The sequence below is a fragment of the Mobula birostris genome, chromosome 16 (assembly GCF_030028105.1).
Source record: "Mobula birostris isolate sMobBir1 chromosome 16, sMobBir1.hap1, whole genome shotgun sequence".
Lineage (NCBI taxonomy): Eukaryota > Metazoa > Chordata > Chondrichthyes > Myliobatiformes > Myliobatidae > Mobula > Mobula birostris.
The window spans coordinates 51,913,478-51,933,002 of NC_092385.1; the positions used below are offsets into that span (position 1 = coordinate 51,913,478).

At 39.6% G+C, this 19,525-nt stretch overlaps 1 protein-coding gene across 9 annotated transcripts in view; it reads right to left on the reverse strand.

The window, feature by feature from the left end:
* Nucleotides 1–19,525, reverse strand: part of itpr1b (inositol 1,4,5-trisphosphate receptor, type 1b) — a 542,905-nt gene that overhangs the window by 222,301 nt on the left and 301,079 nt on the right. For 6 of the 9 annotated variants that reach the window (XM_072280628.1, XM_072280631.1, XM_072280629.1 and 3 more), the window contains 2 exons: nucleotides 17,067–17,114; nucleotides 12,200–12,332 (listed from right to left, as the gene is read on the reverse strand). In XM_072280628.1, coding sequence (XP_072136729.1) covers nucleotides 12,200–12,332; nucleotides 17,067–17,114 — 181 coding nt within the window. The remainder of the gene's footprint in view (nucleotides 1–12,199; nucleotides 12,333–17,066; nucleotides 17,115–19,525) is intronic. The other 3 variants (XM_072280634.1, XM_072280636.1, XM_072280633.1) reach the window with 1 other exon arrangement.

The following is a 19,525-nucleotide window of genomic DNA, read 5'->3' on the forward strand; positions in this document are numbered from 1 at the left end:
ACTATAAAACCTTAAGCCAGTTGCAAGGCTGATCCCAAAAGAACTTGACTGAACCTACTGAAGAATTTTGTCCCTGACTGCTTGTGAAATCAATGTAGTTGCTATGCCCCATATTTTGCCTCCAAAATTCCAATCTATTCAAGTATGGGAGTTAATTTCCTGTGACAAGTTTAACAGACCAGTTGTGCATTGTGCATTCACTGAAAGCCACCAGGTTCCATTTCATATTGTGGTGGTGGGCTTGCTCAGTGACAGTGAGATTAGGAAAGCTCTCTTCCTCTTGCTCCCTTAGGTCTCACATCATTAAGAACAGTTACCATCTTCAACCATCAGGTTTGTAAACCACTGTGGATAACTTCACACAACTCAACAATGAACTGATTCTACAACCTATGGATTCACTTTCAAGGACTCAACAAATCACGTTCTCAGTGTTATTATTTATTATTATTATTTTTTTTTAATATTTGTAGTTTGCCTTTTGCACATTGGTGTTTGTCAGTCTTTTTTGTGTAGTTTTCCATTGTTCCTATAATAATTTTGTTCTACTGTGAATGACTGCATGAAAATGAATCGCGGTGAAGTATTTTGTGACATATACAATATGTACTTAGAAAATAAATTTATTTTGAACTTGAAAAAACAGATTTATGGTTATTCTGTTTCAAAAATAACTTAGAGGAACTAACACAACAGAAACTGCAATCCAATATCTTAATCAACATGTAGGCTTGACCAGAAAACCACCTCTCTCCCCCCACCTTCAAACTCAGTGGATGCAGTCTCCAGCTCTTAACCATACCTTTGTACACCAGTTTTGATTGATTTTTGGGATCGTGGGATGAAGCCTCAGCTAAAAATGAGTAAAGATTTTTTGGTTGTCATTTTCCTGCTTGTGTTCCTGCTAGCCTCAGCAATTCATACCCTCCTTGTGGAGAGTGATCAAGATGTTCATACCACCGTATGGAGCAATGTTTCCTGATAACACCCATCAGTTACCAGTTTGTTCCATTCCCATTTCAGAATTCCCCCAGAGGAAATACTGTCTTTCCAGTCGCTCAATAACATCCTTTGGCAGCTTCCAAACCCCATTAGCTTATCCTCAGAATCAGATTTGTTATGACTGGCGTATGCAGTGATATTTGTTGTTTTGCAGCAGAAAGAGTGTAATAATATACTATAAATTACAAGAAGAAATAGTGTAACAAGAGAGCCAAAATAGTGAGGTAGCATTCATATGTTGGTTCGTTGTCCATTTAGAAATCTGATGGTGGAGGTGAAGAAGCTGTTCCTAAAACATCAAGCGTCTCTCTTCAGGCTCCTGTACCTCCTTTCTGATGTCAGTAATGAGAAGACAGCATGTCCCAGTAATGGGGGCAGGTCACTGAGCTGAAATCATTTATAGGATGATTAATTATATTTTGCAATGATAATCACAAATTATTATAATGAATAAGGCTTATAGGCACCATCAGCTCCACGTTCACTGTTTTCATTCATTACATTCAGTTGCCTATACAGGACAGTCAACAACCAAAGCTGAGTTGTCTTGCAGAAGGAGAGAGATCATCTCACTCATCAAACAGGAAAAGGTGCTCCATACATCAAGATATATCCACCAAGTGTCAACACAGGCATTTCCAATTAACTGCTGACAGGCTGTGGAGCAGTTAGTAGAGCTGCTGCCTTCCAGCTTCAGTTAGCCTGATTCAATCCAGGCATCCGTGTCATCGCTGCGGACTTGTACACTCTCCCTCCTGAGTGAGGGCGCTTTCCCAAGGAAATCTAGCATCCTCCGAGAATCCAAAGTTGTGCGACTTGGTACGTTGCTAAGTATATTTGTCCAGTGTAGTTAGTGGTAGAATTGATGGGAATATAAAGACAACAGCTGACAGAGAAAATTAGTAAGGTAAAGGGATTGTTCTGAGAATTGGTATAAACTCAGTGGGCCAAATAGCCTCATTTTATATCATCCAGAAAATAAGAAAGAATTGGCTTAAACCTAACCTATTAAACCTTATTATTCTTTCAATCATTCAGTGCTGGAGTTGACCACAAAGTCAGAATGATAAATGGTAAATCATGATTCAAGGAGGCCAGAAGAACATTAGTTGATATAGAAGATGATACAGTTCTCAGGTTACAAGCATTGGTGAGAGTTATAACCTATCTGACTGGAAGGCCTACAAGAGCTCTTTGTCAGTACAGGCCAGACCTGAACAATAAGTTTCTATAAACCATGAATGAACTGATGATTTCCCATTTTTTGTTCTGATAACAACAGAGGCTGGCTCATTACACTAGTTAGAAACATAGAAGCATAGAAAACCTACAGCACAATACAGGCCCTATGGCCCACAAAGCTATGCCGAACATGTCCTTACCTTAAAACTACCTTAGGCTTACCCATAGCCCTCAATTTTTTTTAAGCTCCATGTAACCATCCAGGAGTCTCTTAAAAGACCCTTATCATTTCTGCCTCTTCCACCGCCGCCAACAGCCCATTCCACACACTCACCACTCTCTGCGTAAAAAAACTTACCCGACACCTCCTCTGTACCTCCTTCCAAGCAACTTTGAACTATGTCCTCTTTTGCTAGCCATTTCAGCCATGGAAAAAACCTCTGACTATCCACATGATGAATACTTCTCATTGATAATCTCTCTATACCTCTGTCAGTTCACCTCTCATCCTCCATAGCTCCAAGGAGAAAAGGCCAAGTTCACTCAACCTATTCTCATAAAGCATGCTCTCCAATCCAGGCAACATCCTTTTAAATCTCCTCTGCACCCTATAAATCTATATTAATACATGAACTATGTTGCAGGTTAAATTTTAACATGAAACTTGTCTTTTGAGCAGTTTTTTGTCCCATTGTAGAAAATAACTGGATGGTCAGCCAAGGATACAAAATGTCTGGAATGTAATGGGGGAGGGGGGAGGAGAGAAGTGAAAAAAGAACAGTATACAAGAAGCTCAACTAACTTCAAAGGATCTTTAATCTAAAGAGGAAAAAAGATTAATTTTGCCAATGACTAGATGGCACTTCGATAAAACCTTGCTGAAGCAATATGAAAGTTGAGAGAAATATTTCTAGAACGTTATTTGCTAAATCATTTGCTGTTTTGAATTAAGGTTTGCATTTTGAATTAGTGTGCCATTCAATAGGTATTTCAAAATTTTGCAGGCATAATATCCTGTAATTCTTGGGTATGCATGTGTGTAGAAACAAAAAATCTTCAAGAGCAACCCGCAGCATTTGCAAGAGGTTGTTTCAAATGCACCGCATCACCAGCAGTAGAAGTGATGTATTTATTGGGTTTCAGCTTACTATTTGTACAGAGACAGAAGTGAAACAAGCCTGTTAGTTACTGCCCCTAAACAGCTGGTTCCTGAAACTGCTGCAGTCCTTGTGATGTGTGTATGTTAGGGATAAAGTTTCAGGATTATGACTCAGGAAGATTAAAGCATTTGATATATTTGTCAACATGGCATTCAACTGGAAGAGTAAATTGGAGATGGTGGCATTCCCATGCACCTGCTGCCCTTGTAAATAAGACAACCCATAAGCTTGGAAGATGCTTAATTATTGCAATATTTCTTCTAAACAGAGTGTGTAGCAGCCATATTGTAGAAACTGATGGGAAGAAATGCTTTAGATGGCTTTTGGAGAGCCAGCTGTGCACTTGATTGCCCTAGGTAGGGCTGCACCATTTTGAGTGTTGTTAGAGGTAATTTCAATCAAACAAACAGCCCCTCATTGTGGATTCTTAAAAGGGTGTGGTAAATCAGTAGAGTGGTACAGGGAAGAGTGCTAGAAACTTTCATTTAAGTCTAGGTTCGAAGTAAAATTAAGTCTGTGTCACCAAATACTACCGTGAGATTCATTTTCTTGTAGGTATTCACAGTAGAACAAAGAAGTATTTAGAATCAATGAAAGATTGCACACAAATAAAGACTGAGAAGCAACCAATGCAAAAAAGAAACTGTAAATATAAAAATAAAATAATAGTAGTATTAAGTATTACTGAGAACATGAGTTGTAAAGTCCATAGGTTGTGTTCAATGATCAGTTCAGTGTTGCCGTGAGTGAAGATGTCCAGCAGCTAATTCAGGAACCCTTTGCTGAAGAGTAATAACTGTTCCTGTACCTGATGGTGTGAGTCCAAAGGCCCCTGTACTTGCTTCCTGATGGTAGCAGCAAGAAAAGAGCATGGCCTTGTTTGTGGGGTCACTGATAATATGCGCTACTTTATTGTGGCAGTGCTCTTTGTAGATATGCTCAGAGGTGAAGAGTGCTTTTCCTGTGAAGAACTGGGCTGCATTCACCATTTTCTGTAGGCTTTTTCGTTCTTGGGTATTGGTGTTTCCATACCAGGCCATGATGTAACCATTCAGGATACCCTTTGCTGTGCACCTATAGAGGTCTGTCAAAGTTTTAGATGATGTGCCAAATTTGTGCAAACTTCTAACAAAGTAGCGGTGCTGCCATGCTTTCTTTGAAATTGCATTCACACGTTGGTCCCAGGACAGATCCTCTGATATAACAACACCAAGGAATTTAAAGTTAATGCCCCTCTTTGCCCCCAATTCTTAAATGAGTACTGGCTCATGAACCCCCAAGTTCTACCTCCTGCAGTCATTAATCAACTCTTTTGGTTTTGTTGACGTTGAGTGAGAGGCTGTTGTTGTGGCACCACTTGACAAGATTTTCAATCGCCCTCCTATATGCCTAATTTGTCACCACCTTTGATTTGGCCAAACACAGTGGTGCTGTCAGCAAAATTAAATATGGCTTTGGAGCTGTACATAGCCTCACAGTCATAAATATAAAGCGACTAGAGTGGGGAGGGGTTAAGCACACAGCCTTGTAGTGCACCTGTGCTGACTGTGATTGGGGAGAAAATGTCGTTCCCTATCCGAACTGACTGGGGTCTGCAAATGAGGAAAGCAAGAATCCAAATACACAAGGAGGTACTGAGGCCCAGGCCTTGGGGCTTCTTGATTAGTTTTGAGGGGATGATAGTACTCAATGTTGAGCTGTAGTCAAAGAGCATCCTGAGCTTTGCATCTTCGCTGTCCAGACATTCCAAAGTGGAGGAGAGAGTCAATGAAATGGCATCTGTTGTTTTAATGCTTAGAGAGTGCCTCCTGTCTTTGTTCTAGGATGGTCTCCTCCAACTTTAACATTGCTTAATATTGTGGCCCCACATTCATTATTTTCCTACCCAAGGAAAATAGTTTCTTTGCATTACTCCAATAATTTGTGTATTTATTCATTAAGGTACAGTGCAGGATAGACCCTTCCACTCATTGAGCTATGCAGCCCAGCAATTCTCAATTTAATCTGAGCCTAATCCACGGGACTATTTACCTGTACGCCTTTGGACTATGGGAGGAAACTGGAGCACCGAGAGGAAACTCATGCCGTCACGGGGAGAACATACAGACTCCTCACAGGCAGTAGTGGGAATTAAACCTAGGTCACCTGTACTGTAAAGCATTGTGCTAACCACTGCACTACAGTGCCTCTCTACTTCCCGAATAAACTTCAGGTTACCTCCCAATCACAAAAAAACACAGGGAAAGCCAGATTTTCAATTTTTATTCATTTCTCAGGGTATGAGCATCACTAGTACAGCCAGCAATTATTACACATCCTTAATAGCATCTAGGTGGTGGTGAACCACATTATTCAACCTCTGCACTCTACCAGTGAAGTTACTCTCACTGTTGAGAGGCATTTTCAACCCGAAGCCTCTGAAGGATTGGTGACCTACTTCCATGTCAGGATGATGTGGGGCTCTAAGGGGAACTTATCTGTGGTGGAGGTCACAGGTTTGTGAGGTGCTGCCCATGAAGTCCAGATGAACACAACTGTGGATTTCAGAGGCGGTATACATCGCAGCCACCGTGCGCTGGTGTTGGAGAAAGTGAATGATTATGGCCATGGATAGGTTGCCAATCAAGCTTTGCCCTGAATGGCACTGGAGATGGACTCCAAAAATGAATAATCCATCACACTCCTGACTCATTCCTCGCTAATTCTGGAAGGGCTTTGAACCATCAGAAGGGGAGTCACTCATGGTAGGATACCCACCCAGCCTCTGACCTGTTGCTGTAGCAACAATAGTTATGTGTCTGGTCCAGCTGAACCCTGGAGATTTCTGGTGAAATTAAACAGTAACTGGGTTCCCTAGCTGTGAAAAGCAAGCCCTGCACACTGAAATGTTTTATCATCAAAGCCTTATTCCAGCTAAAATCAGCTGCAATTGAAATGCTCGAGATGATCACAAAGATTCAAAAACTTGAAAATGAATCACACTATTAACATTTTAAAACTAAACAAACAATTAAAGTTATCTGCTTAATTCTGTTAATTTAAAAAAAATTAATAATTTGAAATTATCTCCATCTCTCTGTTGGTAGCCATTTCCCTCAATCATCCAAAGGGGGACACTGAAAGGATGAGAGGTTAACCTGGTACAGCCGCAGCAGGTCCAGTGCCCACACAATACTGGGAAACTGCAAGGAATTGGGCATCCATCTCTGGACTCCAGAAATGCAGATTCAGAGTACAATTGAGGATTTGCCATCTATAGCCAACAGGAAAATCAATGTTTAAGGTAATCCTAAGGGGAAATTCTCCGGAAAGCTGAACTGCCAGCATTGCTTTGGAAGTTCAAGGTTGTAGGGCTGGTTTGTGGTGACTCTTTTGGTGTCTGAGGGGAGAGTTCATTGAAACCCAGCAGATACTAAAAGGCCTGGATAGAGTGGAAGCCAAAAGGATGCTTCCATTTTTGGGAGAGTCTTGGATTTGAGGGCACAGCCTCAGAATAAAAGGATATTCTAAAATGTGGAATCTCTTCGGTCAGAGAGCAGTGAATCTGTTGAATTCATTGCCACAGAGGGCTGTGGAAACCAAGTTATTGGGTGTATTTAAGGTAACACTTAATACTTTTTTTATTATTGGCAAGGGGATTATGACTACGGGAAGGAGGCAAGATAATGGCTTGAAAAAAAATCAGCCATGATTGAATGGCAAAGCAGATTCGATGGACTGAATGGCCTCATTCCGTCCCTATATATTATGGTTTTCCCTTCCTTCCAGCAAGTAGGAACATTATTTGGAAATACAGTTTAAAAACAGAAACACTAAAGTTAATAAGACATGTGAGCGATTATAGTGGGGTGCTAGTGTTTATTCCACCAGGGGTGCAGAGTTCTTCAGTTTTCTATACCACCCTGTGGAAGAATACTGAACATCAAGGAAATCAACTTTGGGAAAGTTCAGCCACCCAGTTAGTGACTCGCAATTTTTCTATTGACATTATTCAAATGATGATCTGATAGTGACCAAGATCCCTTACAATTTCAGGCAGCAGCACCCAACTATTCTAGACCTATCAAAATTGGTGTTTTCGCATATGATAGGTGCATAAATGAAGACTGGTTACATTAAATAATAGTTGAAACATAGAGGCAGATGACTAGTACGATCATAGTTACCAAGAATGTGGCACAAATTCCCAGCTTTAATTCTTGTGCAGCCCTCCCACTGGATCTCACCTACAAATAAATCCTTCAGCTCATGCCTACACATTACCATGACTTCAAAGACTACAGAATAAATGAACTGCCTAATATTTTCACATGAAAGTGCTCTTGAACCTATGCCAATTATCTTCACGGAACCACTTGATTGGTATTTAATCAGTGCGTCTGTGCAAAAGTATCTCAGCAATGCAAACGGGAGTCCAGCATGGGCTGACTTTATGTTGGCTATGCGAGGTATTAGTTCCCTTGGATCAAAATTCTGAGAAAATTGTTGCTTAAACTTTACCCCATCCTTTCAATTGGTACTGCAAGTGGCCAGATGTGCTAACATCAGGGAATATATCTAACGTGCAGGCATTCTCCCCACAGTCCTACTTTTTGGCTTCTTGTCCAAGTGTGTATTTGAAAAAATCAGTTCTCTTCCACATTCCTCAGAGGAACTGACTGAGAATGCAGTACGTGTGATGCACCAGGCAAATGTTAAATGAGATACAGTCAATCATTGGCCTCCTGTGTAATAGATCAGAAGGAGAGTATCATTCTAAACCTCCACTTTAAGTATCCCTCCGCAGAGCATTTCATGGTATCGTAAGCATCGTACAGAAAAGGAGAGGTCAATCAGCCCCTCTGGTCTCTGCAATCCAGTCACGTCCAGTTGCTTGTGGTTTCGCTATATTAGTGCATATTTTCTTCCTCAAATATTTATTCAATCCCTTATTGAAGGCAAATATTGAATCGACATCCTCCACAGCCAGACAGGGGATTCCAAATCTTAACCACTTATTGAATGAAACATTTCCCATCACCCGCACCCCCACCTCCACATGCTGCCTGCGGTTCTTTTACCAATTACCTTAAACCAGCAGCCTCCTGTTAGACACACAACAGCCACTGGATCAGTTCTCTCCACACACCCTAAATACATCCCTTGAACTTCTGTTCCTGACTTTACCCAGAGGGTTTTCAACCCACCCATGTCCCTGCAATCCCTCAATCCTTCAGCTGTATGAGTAAATCTTCTTCAAACAAGATGAGTGGTTATGAACATGAGAATCCTGAACTGGACAAAACTCCTACTGGGGCCACACCTATATGCAAGAAATATTTAACTCCACACCACTTTTATTAAATTCACATTCCCATGTGCTTTCTGAATTTTCCAACGTCTATGCACAGCATCTCCAGATGTATTTCTTTCTCAACTCGTTTAGCACATAATTTTTCTTCTCTTCCTTTCTGTCACCTCACACTGAATCTCATCAGTCTTGTTGATTCCATGTGTCCTCAAAGTCTTTTACCATCTTTCTCATGGCTTGTAAACACCCACAAGTTGAGTCATGCACAAACGTGTGCTCTCCATCCTGGAGTTCAAGTCACGGAGAATGTGCCAGTTATTTCATAAGCCAATTACCTTTTACAGCTGTGTCAGCCAATTACTTAAACATGGTACAACTGGTTCACAGGAAAAAGACAATGCAGCTCTATAAAAAATACAATGTGAAGAGCAAAGGAATCAATTTGTTTAGGAAATTACATCAGACTCAACTGAGAGCACAGTTAATGAAGAATAGCTGCACACAGACTATTTACTTTGCTTAAATTGGTCCCTCACTGCCTTGCTGTCAACAGGCTTGATTGACAGGAAAATTATCCAATCATACTAACTCATAGTTTGAATGCCACGTTTACCAAAATGTAGCCTTTCATAAATACCGCATAAAATTTGATGCAAACTTTTTAGGTGGTTTGTTATCACAAGTTTTCCTCTAATAAAACTGCCGAGTTTTCCAAAAGCCCTGTGACAGACTTACATGGGAACTTGCCCAAGTGCCAAAGCGTGTAGTGAGATCACATTGGCAGTATGAAGGTTATTATTTTCAGTTCTTACTCAGTAATAACTTTGAGAATGTCCACTCGCTCTAACTAGATGAACCTGGTTGAAGTGTATGACATACTGTTATTGTTCCATCATTTCATGATATCTCACCAACAATTTATTCACTATAAAGGGTCTTGGACAGAAATGTCGACCACTTGTTCCACTCCATAGTTGCTGAGTTCCTGCAACATTTTGTGTGTTGCTCTGGTTTTCTGCATCTGCAGAACCTCTTGTTTTTAAGTTATTCATAAAGAGCAATTATGTCATTTGTTTTTTTTTGATTGGCATAACGATTACCATCCAGTAGGCAACTCCAAAATTTAAGATCAAGTTCAAAGTTAATTTATTATCAAAGTATATACATGTCACATATACAACCCTGAAATGCATTTTCTTGCGAGCATTCAGAGCAAATGCAATGAAATAGAGTTAATGAAAAACTGCAAAGATAGGCAAACAATCAATGTGCAAAAGATAAACTGTGCAAATTCAAAAAAAAGAAAAACTAATAATGAGTAAGCAATAAACATTGAGAAGACCAGTTGTTGAGTCCATGAAAGTGAGTTCAAAAATTGTGGAATCAGTTCAGTGTTAGGGTGAGTGAAGCTATCCCCTCTGGTTCAGGAACCTAATATCCTGAAGTTCGTGGTGTGGGACTTGAAGCTCCTGTACCTCCTTCTTGATAGCAGTAATGAGGAGAGGGCTTGCCCTTCGTGGTGGGGGTCCTTGATGATGATGGATCACAATCTAGGCCGGGAAATATAAATGCCTCTGTAGTGCCACAGATTCTAAATGAGAGCAGTTGCTGCACTGGAACACCCCGAAGTCCTCAAAACAATTAAAAGCAAGCATTGGTAAATTTAATAGCACCTACTGTGCTGCTGATCAGTAGGAATATTGGTTTAGAGCACTTGCAGGGGTACCAATAAGTGATCAGGACTTGCAATGGACATTTAGATGCTGTGTCTTGGAGCAAACAATCTCGTAGCTGCTTTCCCATGGAATAGAAGCAAGCTCCATCAGTGATATTACACTCAGGAATGATAATGAAGCACAATTCCTCTTAATATCAGATTTTACTGAGGTAATTATAACTATTGATGAACACTTTAAGCTAATTTGTATAATTAATTTAGATCACATTTCCAATTATAGCCACCACACTTAACTTTATCCTGAGGGATCACTGAACAGCTTCCCAGCTAAAATTCAAGGAAATGAAGTACAAAAACAGCTTGGAAGGTGTCCTGTTTAATGCGTTCACTGAGAGTGGCTGAGAACAACACTACAGATTAATTTAGGGAAAAGCCAGCTAAGTGCACGAGGAGGAATTAGACGGGCTACAAATCACAGAGCGAATGGTACTTATGTAGAGCATAAACATAGGCACTACACGGGCTGCTTCACTGCTGCAGCACCAGCTTAAGTTACTGCAGTTATTTTTGTATCCTATTAGTAGGGCTCTTCAAACCCCCCTGGTAACCTGAACTCTGACAGCTGCTCATTACTGGCAGAGCAGATCTGTTGAATCCATCCTTGGTCTTTCCTAATTACATGGAGATCCATACCAGAGCTTTAGGACAGTGAAGAACTTGTGACATTTATAATCGAGGCAGATATTCCCTTTGGTGATTTTAAAAATGTGCAGGAGTTCTCTGAGGTAAATCGAGCTGCAGACTCCAGCTTGGGCTTGGCAGTGTGGAGCACATATGCAAAGCCAACAGCAAGACATCTGATGTTATTTCAGCCACCGTAAAGGTATCAGGCTAACATTCAATTAGGTGACAGGGTGCTGGCAATAATCGGTACTGAAAATAGGTCCATTAAATATGCTATATCTGCAGACTTTGATAACAGATCCTTGGTGGATTATATACACCATGCTTCAAGTTCTAGGTCCTACTAATAAACAATAATCTCCGCTATCTGCACGAGAAGGTTGTACTGAAGGACTCCAGACACCGAAGGCAAACCAATTCTAGGGCATGAGCCAACTTCAGCAGAAACTTTTATTTGATTTTCAGTGGCAATTCTTACATGTTTGTCAGTAAACTCACATCGTGGGAGCAGTGATGAGGTGAATGAAACATACAATGCAAGGAAGAAAGATCCTCAGAAGTTAGGTCTGAAGGAAGTTCCAAACACACACAAACTGAACCATGTACAGAATCTCTTCATTATAGGAGAAGTTATTTAGTTTACTTTTGTAATTCCATGCCCTTCCTGCATTGCTGAACAGCTAGGAAAAGGTGCCAAGAAATTGTACAAACTGGACCAAGTCAGGGGAATCAGCTTAAGTTCAGCAACAGATGACTTCAAAAACTACCTGTATATATTCTCTGTACTCATAATAGCACAACTTGCATGGACACTTCACACAGGAAAGTCAATAAACAAAGTCAACATCCTGCCACATATGCAATCAGGAATCTAATCAGACTGCTTTGATGTGGCATAACATTTCCTCATAACCCTGTGGCCCATTCATAAATTGTCACAAACGTGGAATCACCAATCATCCATTTCACAGATTAATCATCACTTCTGCACACATTTTAACAGATCTCTCCTCTTTATCCTTTTGTTGTTGTTCTCCATTATTTTAGAACATTAGCATGAGGTTGGTGACCTGAGATACTAGCTTAATTTTGTTCTCCATGGATAATGTCTGACCTATGGTATATCAGTGCTGTACTGATGCAAATAACCTACAAGTCTTGCAATGTAACGTAATTAGAGAGTAGTAAAAGGAAATATCTTACCACGTTCAAGAGACTTGTTGATGCCTCCTGCTGACAGTGGACCATTGTGGAAATTTGTCAGGCTGTCCCTTCTAGCTACCGATCTGACATTGCCATGATAACGATTGACCAATATTTGCCTTAGAGCTTCACCCTTAATAAGGCAAAACAGATCGTTAGGAAAGCTTTAAGCTGCGAGAGTTTAAAAGCAAACAAAAAATTAAGATTGTTTGAAATGATTCCACATCATGGAACATTTGGCTCTTGATGAAAACTAAATGCAAGACATCCTTACAATTCTTATCAATGGAAAGCTATTCTTCCCCGGCCAATGCAACTATGAAAGACCAAACAAATAACCAAGATTAGGTAGTTAATTGTTCCTAATGGAATTTGCAAAAAGGTTGCAAGAGTGGCAGTAAGGAAGACCTCTGAGATTTTTACTTCCCTCATTAAAAAATTGAGCTTTATTTGTCATAACATCCAGTGAAATGCATCGCTTGCGTCAATGTCCAACATAGTCCAAGGATGTACTGGGGGCAGCCCACAAATGGCGCCATGCTTCCATGCCACCACAGCATGCCCACACCTCACAAACCCATACGTCTTTGAAATGTGGGAGGAAACTGGAATACAGAGGGAACCCACACAGTCATGAAAAGAACATACCAACTCCTCACAGACAGCCGCAGGAATTGAACCCCAATCAACTTGCTCTTGCTATTTGTGCCACAGGTGTTTCTTCCCATTGCAATCGGAGTGTGACAGCGTTTGGACTACTTGAGTTCAAGGACCCAACACAGCTGACCTGCATTTCTAACTGAGCTGTGTGAAAGGCATGTCAATGAGTCCCAACATTCCTGCCAGTTAAGTAGCAAGTTTTGTGCACCATTGACAAAATCTTAAAATCAGAAGATCTGACTAGGTAAATGATGAGATCACGTCACTCGAGTGGGCCTGCACCAATGGAAGCCAAGTAATAATGCTTCCTCACTTCTTACTATTTCCACTTGAATTATAAGGCAGGCAGTTTTAGTCCAACTTAGATTGGCCAATGACAAGTTTGGCTTTAATTGGCAAATTAAGTCAAGTAATGCAAAATACATCTAAGTGTCATCAAGAAAACAAGAAAACAAGTGTCATCAAGAAATGCCCATAAGAACAAACTTTCGTAATTTAATTGCTCAGTCAGGAGTTTAATTTAAAAAAAGACACAGACACATTCACTCTTCAAGCTTCATTCTACTACCCAAATGAATTTAACATGGCTTTATAATAAATTCCAGTGACAAATGATCAACTATTTATCTGTTGAGTGCTACAAGTACATGCACCATGGGATCTGACACTGAGCAATGCCAGCTTGGAATTTCCCAGGATTAACTACACACTTAGCTCTTTTTAACCAGAGACACTAAAGTTTACATCAATTAAGTCTGAGCTTGTGAACTGTGCTGGGAGAACTAACAGCAAAACTTAATCTAAATTTCAACCCCATATTATTCCATGACCTTTGGTCTCACAAATGTTAAACTGATAATGTAACAAAAAAGTAGAAGAAACAAGGAAGCCAGCTCAGCAATCAGAAATACACTGAGGATTTTTAAGACCTTGGAAAATACTGTCACTTTGATGTTCACCGACTTGCTTGGAAAGGAAGATGAAAGAGAATTGAGGCTCCCATCAAATAACTTCATTCAACAATATGACCTAACAAATTAATGGCACTAGGAAATCAACATAATTTCCAAAATTTTCAGTGAGACATATCTAAACATAAAACTAATTAAACAGCTAAATTGTCCATGATACTAAATACTGATAACCAATGGTGGAGCTAGCTGAATAGCCTACTCAAGCTTCAATGTTCTGTATCCATTGTGTAGAAGGCCCTCTTAGAGCATTTAAATAAGCTGAATAATCCTCATTTTTTTATTGGTGCTTTATACAATAAATGAACAGTATAAAATATTATTTAAAATCTGAGAGGAGAAATATAATCATGAAACTCAACTACAAGAGAGTGAAAACAGAATAAAACCCAATGTCCATAACCAAGTTCAAAATTAATCCAACATTTTCACAGCCTGGAAGCAAATTCTCTCAACAGCACAAAAAAAAAGTAAACTCTCTTGCTTCTGCTGAGTTCCCCCAGCATTTTGTTTGTTGTTCAGATTTCCAGCACCTGCAGATTTTCTCTTGTTTTTTCTTTTGCTCTAAAGTTTGGTTTAGGTGCTTATCAGCAATTCCTGCTTCCAAAATGGGAGCTAATCATGTTTTCCATAGTTTGCAAAATAAATTGTTGTTAATTCATGATTATGCTTTGTGAGAAAACAGCTAAAATAGAAGAGAAATGTTTAAATCATAGTTTTGTTTGAATAATACAAAATTCAGATCGTGCTCCAATTTTGATAAAGGGAGATGCATTTGTTTTTGAAAACAGCAGCACATTTGGAAACATCCAATTGATTAAATGGAGATTAAAAAGTGAATCAACACCATAAACACCATGAAGTCACTAATTTACTTGATGTGAGTATATTACAAATCAGCTGATCATTTTTCAGCTGTACAGTTTAAGTGGCTGATAATCCTAACAAGTTAACAGCAAATTTCAGTTTCCCTGCCAAAAAGCGTCACTTCTTGGAAACCTACAGTCCAACAATAAACCCACATCCACAATGAGTGGAATCTTCAGTGTAGTGCCTGCAAAACATCTACATCACTTAAAATGGCAAACCAAAAAACCTATGATCAATACAACCAAACTAATTATTCAATAAACAAAAAAAAGCTGGTGACTCAGCAAGCCTTTACTAAGTTTTAATCATCCAGTTATCTTGGGCACAAGTACCTTGAAGTTGGTAGCTTTAAGTAGTCAATTACACTAAAAGGAAATAGGCGAAAGCAGGAATTCCATTTTGAATGCGATCCAAACATTACAAACAGTCTTTCAATTTCACTCCCATTATCACATCTAGGGGATTAATGTGGATTACATTGAATTTACTGAGTGACAGCTTCAGAGTCACCAACTGAAGAAATAACTACACCTCCGCAATATTTTTATTACCATTTCTTCAAAATATTAAAGAAGAGATCCAAACCCAGGTTAGTGAATTACAAATCAGAAAAAACAATCTGCAACCTTTCACATAATCGAAAAAAAACATAAGGAGCCAATAGCTCGCAATGGGCTAATTTATCATTTCATTTCTGCAGCTTTTAAAAACAACTACTGTTTGGAAATACAGGTGTAAAATAAAACATTCTCAACGACCAAAAACACTAGAGATCCTGCAGATGCTGGAAACCCAGAGCAAGATACACACAAATGTTGGAGGAACTCAACAGGTCAGGCAGCATCTATGGAAATGAATAAACAGCTAAAGTTTCAGACCAAGAACCTTCATTGGGACTGGAAATGAAGTGGGAAGATTCCAAAATAAGAAGGTGGGAGGGAGGAGTAACAAGGACAAACAAGAAGGTGATAAGTGAAGCCAGATGTGTGGGGAAGAGGGGATGAAGTTAGAAGCTGGAAGATAAATGGAAATAGCAAAGGGCTAGAGAAGAAGGAATATGATAGGAGACAAGGGTGGACTATGGCAGAAAGGTAAGGATGAGTGAAAAGGGGAGGGGATAATTACCAGGTGGAGAAATCAATGTTCATGCCATCAGGTTGGAGGCTACCCAAGTGGAATATGAGGTGTTGCTCCTCCATCCTCACAGTGGCCTCATCATGGCAGAAAAGGAGGCCATGGACTGACATGTCGGGAAAGGAACGGGGATAAGAATTGAAATGGTCAGCCAACCATTTCAATTCCTATCACCATTCCCATTCAGCTCCGCCTGCAGAAAGTTGCTATTTCCTGGTGGCTAACCATTTCAATTCCTTCCTGGTGCCCCTTATCCTTCCCCTTCTTCTATGATCCAATCTACTCTCCTACCATATTCCTCCTTCTCCAGCCCTTTCCTTTTCCACTTATCACTACCCAGCTTCTTACTTCACTCCTCTCCCCCACACACCTGACTTCACCTCACGTTCTAGCTTGTCTTTCTTCCCCCCTCCCTCCATCTTCTATTTTGGCATCTTCCCCCTTCCTTTCCAGTCCCAATGAAGGGTCTCGACCAAACGTCAACTATTTATTCATTTCATACATGATGCCTGACCTGCTGAGTTTTCCTGCATTTTGTGTGATTCTCAACAATCAAATGAGTCCCTTCCAAAGTGCAGTATCACAGCCTCAATATTCACCATTTCTTGAAATAACCACATAGCACAAATTTACAAATGTGAAGTCATAAGAAACCAAGTGTAAATCAGCTGTTTCAGAAAGGATTTCAACATCTGCAGAAAGCTCAGGACAAAAAAAAAAGTCCTCCTACACAATCATAATCCAAGCCTCGTCTCAATCTCTCTTCATTTAGCTTCCTCCTTCTCCACTCCTCAATGAAATGCAAAAAACTGATCATTCCATAAACACAGAATTAGGATTTTGACAGAGAATCTCACTCTTCAACAAAAACAGTTAAATATTTTGTCCCATTGTCCAAATTTTGTCCCATTGTTTATACGTTCACATATAAACATCAAAACACTGCCGCGCCTTCAAGGCCTGTGTTACTGGAAAATAATTATGTATTTTGGGAACATGATTCCCTTTCTAAATAGTTTACACAAAATATTTTACCCTGCTTCAAGCATTTTGCATCCCTCCACTCCAATATAGAATTATAATCACATTAACATATGATGTTGTGGATCATGTCTATTATCTCATCTCCTAAAGCAGACAATCCATTTCAGAATCCATAACAAAGACTTTCTTTCCAAAAGGCCTTTTCAGCTATTCCTTGGTTTAAGGTGAGCATACGCAGATCTACATACCCGTTTCTGATCTTCCAGCTGTTTCTGTGGCAGGTTTTGATCAGGCTCCTGCAGGAAGTATGGACATGCAGAAAACAAGATTTTCTTTTTCAAGATTGTGTTGATTAACAGCAGAGATCTAAATTTTCCACACAACTACCAAACAAGAGTTAGACATTACATGCTGCATGCAATTCAAAACAGTATCCCTTCTGCTGACTTTTGTTAAGCAGTACAATATTATTTCAACTACATATTAGTGAAATAGGTAATAGCTTTTTTTTTTATAAAATCTGTTCAAGCATTTTAAAGGAGAAAAAGGGATATGCTTAGGAGATTGGGAAAGTGCACATTAACTACATGCGAGGTAGCAGAAGCAGCCATGCAGTTTATAGGCAAAGCACTTTACCATATACACTCAACCTTGGCCCTCCTTCCACCATAATGATGCACGTGGGTGTGTTGGTCAAGCATGTGTGTGGTTAAGGTGAAGCAAACTCTCAGCAGATTGCACAACCAACCTGTGCTAAGTATTAGCTCTAGCTTGAATGAAGTTAGCTTGCAGAGTGATGTCAGAAGGCTGTCCCTGCTCGGTTTCCTCAGGATAACTATACAACTTGCCTTAAATATGGCAAAAAAATGTTAGAGGTAAGAATCACATCCAAGATGCTCATTAAGCTTCTTCCTCTGCACCTTTCCAAACCTATCCAAACTTTTGGATTAGCAGTTAAGGGAGAAAATGACAAGACAGATATGACTTGTAACATCCTTTCCTACAGCAGTACTGTATCAGAATAGAACAAACATTTTGTTTTCAAAACACAAGGCCCCAAGGTAGCAGGATGTTCCCTTATCATTAATGACTCACCACCTACTGAAATGGAAAAGCCATCAGAATGCATTCAAATTTGATTTTGAAAACTTCATACACTTTTACAATATGACCAATACTTCTGTGAGCTGAATGAGTTTTCTGTGACCAAAAACTGCATTCAGCTTTTCAAGAGCCTGTCAGAAAAATCCCAGATGAAATTCTTTAAGTTTCACAGTTAGTAAATATGTACAGGAACCTTCCATCATTAACATAATTAGTATCCTTTCAGGTCTATAACTGTTTTGAATAGAAATTGTCTTGCAAACTATTCGTTTATATATTTCTAAAGCAGATAAATAAATGACAGATTTTGATTAACACCTGCAAGGTCAATCTTACTTATGCTAGCTTTAGAGTAACTAACCAGTTGGTTCATCTTCTTGGTCTCAATTGAATTCAGAATTCCCAGATTGAACTCCATCTAGAAGTTTCCTTATCATGGACGATTCACAGAAATTGATGACACAAGAAGAGTCCAATCAGTCCACCTTCTTTATGCTAACTGAAAAAGAGCCATCTTCCAGCACCAGTCACAGCTCATTCAGTACACACATCTAAGTACAGGATAAATGTAATGCAGGTTTCTGCCTGAACCATGCTATCAGGCTTCAAGATATATACTCCTGCTACCATCCGGATGAAAAACACAACTGTTCCCCAATTCCTCTCTTATCCTACAATTACTTCAGATCACTGCCACTTACAGGAAGAACTGCCCCAAAAAGGTGGCATTTATCTTCAAGGATCCCAATCATCAAGGTCATGTCCTCTTTTCACTGTTTCTGTAAGACAAGAAGTACAGAAGCCCAAGGTCCCTAAATTAACAGGTTCAAAAACATCTGCCTTCCAACAACCTATAGGTTCCTAAACTAACCCACACAATCTTGATCCTACCTCAGCAATGGAACACTTGGCCTATCATGAACTTGTCTCTGTTTGCGCCTTAGTGTGTTCTTGTACTGCAATAATGTTGTACTTTTATCGCTCATGTCACTGTCTTATAGAATTAATGAATGACTTAGTTGTGCATTGTCTGAACCTACCTGCTGGTGATACAGTTTTCCATGTCCCTGCACCACACCCTACTCGTGCACATGACAAGAAACTGAACTTGACATGAATTCATTTAAGGGAAACCATGTAATCTTTTTATACACACACACACACACACACACACACACACAGAGTCATTTTGCCCATGCCTCTTTTTTTTCCAACAATGCAATTAGATGTAAAATGCTACATGGCCCAAGGATTTTTGGGTACATACCCTAGTCCCTTTTGCAACCTTCTACTTAAAATATATTTACCATCTTTTCAGGGAATATATTGCAAATTATGGTCCACCACATACACTGAATTTCTCCTCTGCTACCAATCCCATGATTCTTTACTATTTATCTTAAATCTATATCCTCACCATCAAATGTCCTCAGTTAAGCACAAATCTTCCTCAACTAGCAAGTTATCCACAAAAGCAATTAGAAACCATATAGTGTCTAAATCAGGTGCACAGAGATTGGAAGTTCGGCCCCTGCAGCTATACACTTGCAGAGGCATGGTTCTTTTGTCAGTCTGAATTAACTAACAAGAGTTGGAAAGAAAA